General features: G+C 44.3%; 1 protein-coding gene across 1 annotated transcript in view; it reads left to right on the top strand.

Moving 5' to 3' along the window:
* Positions 1-3,290: 3,290 nt before the first annotated feature.
* The window catches only part of LOC134338127 (exostosin-1-like), a 354,420-nt gene continuing 349,460 nt past the window's right edge, over positions 3,291-8,250 (top strand). Inside the window, exon 1 of the mRNA XM_063033681.1 lies at positions 3,291-4,760. Within this exon, the coding sequence (XP_062889751.1) occupies positions 3,817-4,760 (944 nt within the window). The 5' untranslated portion in view covers positions 3,291-3,816. The remainder of the gene's footprint in view (positions 4,761-8,250) is intronic.

Below are 8,250 nucleotides of genomic sequence, written 5' to 3'. Positions count from 1 at the left end.
GTTACTTGGTTTGCAGAGGAACATTAGAGTTATGTTTTAGAAGAAATAGAATTTGTACATATTGCTGGCAGTGAATTGTGTACTCATGCATAATTCACAATAATGTTTACATGCAAAAGATCAACAACGATGCAGTTACTCTGCAGTTCAACAGTAAATGTAATAGATGATTGAGGTAAAACCCATTGCTACTGGAAACAGTTTATAGCCAATGTTAGCCCTCCGGTTGCTGCAAACAACTCCAGGATCAAGCTAATGCATTTATAAACAGGACCTATATTAATTAATTGTCAGCTTCCTTTTCCACTGTTCTTACACTGATTTTCGAATTGTACAAACCATTTTGTGTATTTATGTAAGTCATAGCATGCAACATATATTCTGCAGAATGGGTCAGACTGTCCTCCACTGGCTATCCTTGGTGTTCACCTGATAACCTCTAACTCCCACCCACCTAACATTAAGTTTCTAGGTGTGAACACGGGCACCAGGGTAATGTAGTGGTTAGCACAACACTATTACAGCTCGGAGAGTTCAGAGTTCAATTCTAGCATCATTTTGTAAGGAGTCTTTGGTAGGTCCTCCTCATGGGATGTGTTTTCTCCGGGTGCTCCAGTTTCCTCCCACAGTCCAAAGACCTACCAGGTGGGTTAATTGGCACCTGGCCCTGACACATCTAGAAACCAAGGACACTTATCAGAATATTATTTCTGCATTTCAGTTTGGCATTCAACACTACTGTCCCTGAGCACTTGGTGGACAAATTCCTATGCCTCGGTTTAAATAGACCGCTGTGCAACTGGGTATTGGACTTCCTAATGACCCGGCCTCAGGTAGACAAGATACACACCCGCTCATCCCTCCTCATCATCCTCAACAATGCCCAGCAGGGCTGTGTTCTGAGCCCCTTGCTGCACACTCTGCATGGCCAAACACCCGAGTAATTGCATTGACAAGTTTACTGATGACATGACAGTGGTGGGACTCACCACCAACAATGCTGAGACGGCCTACAGAGAGAAGGTGGGAGAGCTCGAAGCCAGGCGTCAGGCAAATAAACTCTTCTTTAATGTTAACAAGACAAATGGGATGGTTAGCAACTTCAGAAGAGCTTGCTCCATTCGCAACCCCCTTTACAACAGCAGCACAGCAGTGGAAATTGCATCAGTTTCAAACTCCTTGGACTGAACATTTTGTACAACTCCCCATGGTCCCAGGACACATCCGACACAGTTAAGGAAGCTCACCAACACTTACTTTCTGAGGAGGCAGAAGAGAGCTGAGCTTTACACATCCATATTTACATCATTCTGCAGATGGGTGTCAGAGAGCATCACTGCCTGGTATGGAAACTGCACTGCGGCGGACAGGACGATGGTCAAAACTGCCCAACGCATCCCTGGCACTAACCTACCCACCATCATGGACATACAGACAGAAAGGAACTGGGAAAGGGCTGGTCTCATCATGAGGGATCACACACACCCTGCTCATGGACTGTGTGTCCCATTCCCATCAGGAAGCATCCAGGCCAGGACCACCTACCTCAAATACCATTCCTTTCCCCAGGCAGTAAGGCTGATCAACACCTCCACCCACTACTTTGTTATTTCCCATCAGTCACTTTATGTAAAGCCTAGCATCACTTTATGGATGTACCATCTATATATATAAGCTATCTTATGTATTTATTTATTGTTTTATTTATTATTATTGTTCTTGTGTTTTTGTGCTGCATCAGATCCTGAGTAACAATTACTTTGTTCTCCTTACACTTCTGTATAGGAAAGAACATTAAACAATCTCGAATCTTCATTTGATCTGTATGAACAGCGGGCAAGACCAGTTTTCCACTCTATCTCAGTACATGTGACAATAATAAACCAACACTGATACACTAAGCCTTCAGTACCACCCAGTACATGGGCCCAGAGCCCTGTCTGGGGTTGGGAACAGGAATCCGGGGACATGGTAACCAGCAAGAGATTCTGCAGATGATGTAAATCACATGCAACACACACACACACCCAATTCTGAATGAGCTCCTGTCCATAGATGCTGCCTGGCTTGTTGAGTTCCTCCAGTATTGTGTGTGTGTTGCATGTGATAACCAGATGTAATGGTCAGTGATATTAATCTCCTGACTCAGGTCCATATTCGGGTCATAAGCAACACATGCAAAATGCTGGAGGGACTCAGCAGGTCAGGAAATTAATTTCCAGCATCTGCAGAATTCCTGTTGTTTGCGTTTTTAAATTAATACAGTCCCTGTTTCAGGCTGAGACCCTTCATCAGAACTGAGAAGGAAGGGCGAAAAATGCCAGAATAAAAAGATTGGCGGGGGGGGGGAGAGAGAAGAGAGAAAGAGACTAGCTGTAAGGTGATAGGCAAAACCAGGTGGGTGGGAAAGGTCAAGGGCTGCAGAAGGAATCTGATAGGAGAGGAGAGTGGACCATAGGAGAACGGGAAGGAGGAGGGGAACGGGGGAAGTTGTCGGCAGGTGAGAAGTAAAAGCTCAGAGTGGGGAATAGAGGAATGAGGTTGTGGAGTTTGTCTACTAGAAGGTGAAATCGATGTTCATTCCATCAGGTTTTAGGCTCACCCAGACTGTGTTACTCGTCCACCCTGAGACCGACCTGTCGGAACGGAATAAAAATCGAATTAAAATGTTTGGCTACCGGGAAGTTCCGCTTGTGGCGGTTGGTGCGGAGGTGCAGGTCCTAAGTATTACAGAATGCAAGTGGTACAGATTCCCCGTTCGAACGAAGACTATCACTGTGCACAGTCATCTACATTTAAAATGAAACAGTGTCAGGTTACGTGTATAGGAAGGGAAATTGCAGCTCGCAAGCCAGAAATGGACTTGCATAAGGACGCACAAGGTGCACTTTAAATACTCTATTGTTTTTCAAAAATGTATATTCAGCGGAGTGGCCTTTATAACCTGCCGAGTGGCTCGTGCTCAATTGAAAACAACCTCAACCTGTCAAGTAACTCGTTCCTAAACAAAAAGCCAACCCCAAACCACGCCGCCCTTTCCTTCTCCGAAACTGAACATTAAATATAACCCTCAATAGATTTTTCACACCTGACGCTCAACACGTCCCGACATAGAGTAAGAGGACGGGCTCCGTTTCCGATTCAACCAATCCCCCTCAACAGGAGGCGGGGCATCAGTAACCAATAGACAGCGGATCTGACCAATCAGTCGCCGACATAGGAGGAACGGGGGAATAGGTCGCCCAATGCGAAGGCGAGGAAAGTCGAGCGGGCTGGCCAATGGACTAGACGCACAGGGATAGAGGCGTGTCTTGGTTGGAATGTTGGTGGAGCCAAGGTTCGGAAATGGAATGTTTGGACACGGTTACACCTGAGTATCAGCGATATGGACACGTCCCGGTAGGGAGTCCCTCCCGTACCCTCTCCCGGCTCAACAGCACTTTATCCCGGCCCCAGCTTCAGGGAGGAACCGCTCCTCGCTGTTTGATTGTGCAGCCACAGAGTACCGACATTCGGCAACCCCCAGCCGGAGTCTGCAGCAGTATCTTTCTCCCCTAATAAGCACCCCCACCCCTCCTCCGCCTCCAGCTCTAGCAGCAGCCACAAGCGGGCAGTTACACCAGATGTCCTCGGCTGCCCAATGCCAGGCTGGGATAACGCTGCTGAACATCTGCCCTTGCTTGGGAATCGGGGGGATGCCTCTTCTGACAGCGCCGGGGTCTGGAAGCGTTTGAGGTCGGGTTCCCACCACCAAGTCCTGGTGCCAGCTCCTGCAACCTTCTCAGCATCCCGAGGAGAGCGAATGGTCCCGGACACATGCAGGCCAGGAAGAAATACATTCTGACCGCGTTCTGCGTCTGTTGGTTCTTGCTATTTTACTTCGGGGGAGCGCAGATCCGGCAGCTGAAGATTCTGGCACGCAGGCAGAAAGAGGAGCTGGTGACGGCGAGGAGGTGGCCGGTTTGGGACGATGAGGCGACGCTCAAAAGTTTTGTGGAGCAGCCTGGAGGAGACGAGGTGGATGTCGGGTTGCGGGAATCTCCAAAGATCAAGAGGCAGACTAGGGCAAACGTCTACAAGGACAGCAGGTGTCGGATGGAGACCTGTTTTGACCTGTCTCTGTGCGAGAAACGAGGCTTCAGGGTATACATCTACCCCCAGTCCAAAACGGATAAAGTTTCTGAAAGTTACCAAAAAATTCTTTCCTCCATTCAAGAATCCAGGTATTACACACCGGAGCCACGGCAAGCCTGCTTATTTGTCATGGGTATAGATACTTTAGATCGGGATCAGCTTTCCTTGCAATATATTCACAATGTCGATGCCAAAATCCAGAGTTCTCCTTTGTGGAATAACGGTAGGAATCACTTGATATTTAACCTCTACTCGGGAACTTGGCCAGACTACACAGAGGACTTAGGTTTTGATATTGGCCAGGCCATGGTGGCCAAGGCAAGCTTTTACATGGAGAGTTACAGGCCCCATTTCGATGTCTCCATCCCCTTGTTTTCAAGAGAGCATCCCCAGAAGGGTGGAGAGAAAGGCTGGCTTCGCTACAACAATGTCCCACCTAGGAGGAAGTACCTGTTGGTCTTCAAAGGGAAAAGGTACTTGACTGGAATTGGATCAGATACCAGAAATGCCTTACACCATATCCACAATGGAAAGGATATTATTTCACTGACCACTTGCAAGCATGGGAAAGATTGGGTGAAGCACAAAGATGATCGCTGTGACCGGGACAACCAAGAGTATGACAAGTAAGTGGATGGCCATTGCATGGTCTAACTCATTGAAGTACTCCTGGTCTTTCAAGCATTATTTCCAGATTTTAAAAAAAACTTTTGTTATTTATTCTTTGATGCATTAAAATGAATTGCTGATTATGAGATGCCACTCCTGATAGATTGACTGTTAATTTTGCTGAACACCCATTGCGTCTTTGTGGTAATAATCACCTAGATGTTCATTAAGAAGCTAAAAGGGTTGCAGAAGTTCAACCTTTTCCTTGTGTTATTTTCGTGTGTCTTGTTGACTTCTGGTGCTTTAATGTGAAGTTTCCATCAAAGCTTAGGATTTGCTACAACACTTGTAACATTTGAAAATCCTATTTTATCTTTTGACATAAAGAGGCTATTTTGCCCAAAGAGTGAGTCTGGGCAATGAGCAATGTTACAACCCATTTATTTGCCTAGAACCTATTCTCTCATGTACCCACCAATATCTCTCTGAGTCTTCCACCAGTCACCTTTACCAGGAGTAACTTTATATTAGGAGAAGATGCAACCACTGGTGGTCAGAATCAAAGCCAGGTCACAGGAACTGTGAGGCAGATGCACTTACTGTAGGATCAATATGTCTGCTTAATCTGGTACTGTGATGATTTTAAATTTGCTGGTAGTAATATAATTACAAGACTTGATTAGGGATTAGAGTCAATTGTTTCTTTATCTCTTTGTCATTGCCCCCAGGGATTATCTGTCTGGTACTGGAGCAACTTCTCCAGTGATGATGAAGCCAGTTGGGGTGCGTATCTGAGCATGTTGTCAGCTCCTGCCCTATTCCACTCTGCATGCAGAGCAGTGCATTGAAACTCCCCAGTAACTCTCCCTCTTGACATATGTTGTATATAACTCAGGCATCTAAGCAATTCAAATCACTGGCTGGAGACAAAGGGGGAGAGATCTGAATTAAGGGTTGAGAACTAGGATTGGAAATGGGTGATTAACGTACCATTTTGGTTTCATTTTGGCAGAGGAAAACTGATGGGAATATCTGATTTGAATAGTGAGAGAAATTGTGGACATTAAGAGTAATAGGGGATTTTTGATAGGTGTGGTTGAATCACACCCTTGACTTTTAAAATGGCCTTGTTTTTATATCATGCTTCCAATTAGTTGGAACTATTGAGGAACGTGCTGCCTTGTCTTACACCAACACTGCAGTCACAAGTATCAAAAATAAGAATTTGGCTTGGAAGATTTCAAAAATTGTAACCTGTTCATATTGAAAGGGGTGGAGTTTACTAATTTTCTATTTATGATTTATAGTTTAAATTTTTACTAAATTTACCATCGATTTGTACTCCAGGGAGCGCAAAGCGCAGAAGCAAATATCGCTGTGATGATTGTACACTCTAGTATCAATTGTTTGGCGACAATAAAGTAAAATAATCAACATGGCTGCATTGCAAGCAGTTGGTTAACCCTGCTGTTTTTAGGCAAGTGCTGGGTTTAAAATTGTTTTGCATATTGATTGGGCTGTATGTGAGATTCTGAAGTTAGTAAATTGTAGGGAGTTGTGGACTAGAAGCATTTGGTCAATACTTCAAAGACAACCAATACCAGCACTTAGGTGCCTTATCTTTTACTATGTAACTTGTGGTTAGGTTAATTTCACCAGTACTAATTGTCTCTGAATGTATTGTGACGATCAAACACCACTCACTTGAACACGGATTCCATACTGAATGGCATTGAGATTATACTACAAATATCTAGAAAAACTATTTATTGGAAATGATCTTCTGCATCTCTACAGTCACAGATCAACAGAATTATTAAGCATATCTCGTGTATCAGAAAACGCTGAAGAGGGTTTGCAAACTCAGCCAGCTGCATCATGGGCACCAGCTGAGGGAATCCTCAGAAGGCAATGCCCTAGGAAGGTGGCATCCATCATTAAGGACCACTATCTCACAGGACATGCTCTCTTTTCATTGCTCTCTCTATTTTTGCTCTCTCTCTTTGCACCACTTATTCAATATATTAAATAATTTCTTATGGTAATTTATAGATATATGTATTGCTTGTACTGCTGCCGCAAAACTATATATGTCAAGACGTATACCAGTGATATTAAATCTGATTCTGATTCAGAGTGCAGTTAATCTATGCACGCTTCAGATCAGATCTATTTATCACATGTACTTCAAAATATACAGTGAAGTGTCATTTGCGTAAGCGACCAACACATCCAATGTATTTCCAAGAAAAAAAAATTGAAATCAAAATTCAGCAGCTGTTAATGCGTTTTGGGTGTAACTGTAGTCTTGGTGCTGATTTTTCTGTGTACGAGGTCCTCCAATCATAGAACGATCTTAATTTGTGGCGTTTCATTTCCATCCAATTTTCTTTACTCCTCTCTTCCGTGCAAGCTCACAGTAGGTTTTGGTTGCAGGGGTCCTTTGGCCATCTGGTGTCTAACTGGAGTGGTTACGTTATAGCCATGAGCCCAGGTGGTGAGTAGTTATTTTGTGTCACACACAGCAGATCAGCTTTAAGCTAAATGAGAGGCATTGCTGTATCATTTTCTTTCTGTAGAATCTAAATCCCTGTCTGGACATTTGGAACAATCTACAGAGCATTGACTAGCATTGGGGTGGCAATTAGTCAGTTCTTCACTACTGTTCTGGAATGAATCACGGAGCCATCCAAATTATTCATTAGACTGACACTGGGACTAAAAAGATTTGGCTAGACAGGCCAAATGTGCACTATCTTGGATCTGACTGAGTAAGGGATGATTCACTGAGGTATCTAAAAATGGACAAAGGATTTCATAGGTTATGAAGCAAACATTTCTCTTAGGGAGCACCTTAGGGAGCTGTCATGAAGCCCCCCTCACCCCTCATAGTAAATGGAGTTGAAGTCTCTTAGTAATACCCTTCAAAATGCTGTCAAATTTGAGGATGCTACAAAATTTTCAAAATTAAATACCCTTCTTCAAAATGGTCAAATTGTGCATTGAATTTTTCAAAATGAAGTTCAATAGATTTTAGTTAATTTAATTAATTTGGACCAACGATGACCAGCTGTAGTTGAGATATAAATCTGCCTTGGCAAACTGTATGGCAGGGTGGTGTCAAGGGGCGATGAATTAGTTCCACATTGGCTGACACATTTTGCCCTGTAAAGTCCAGCACTGAGTTAGGCAGTATTCCATTGAACATAATTGTCATTTGCAGCTAGGGGCGGAGACTTCAAAGACAGGGTCCTCTCGTTTCTGAGGAGTGAGGGGAAGGAGTGGTTGGATTTGGAACGTCTAATTAGTCCCCGTCCCCCAGAGAAGAGTGAGAGTTCTGAGTTGGTATCGGCCCTTGTCTCTCTGATGAATAAATGGCCCAGTGCTCAGGCAGAGGGTGCTAGTCATTGGAAGCTAAGAATATTCTCTGGAATAATGTCCACCCCCGAGGGGGAAGAGGGGTATGAGACTTGAGCGGAGCAGACCTCTCAGTTGTCAGATGAGTGC

This window comes from Mobula hypostoma, chromosome 26 (genome assembly GCF_963921235.1).
Source record: "Mobula hypostoma chromosome 26, sMobHyp1.1, whole genome shotgun sequence".
Classification (NCBI taxonomy): Eukaryota; Metazoa; Chordata; class Chondrichthyes; order Myliobatiformes; family Myliobatidae; genus Mobula; species Mobula hypostoma.
This window is presented reverse-complemented; position numbering and strand designations above follow the sequence as displayed.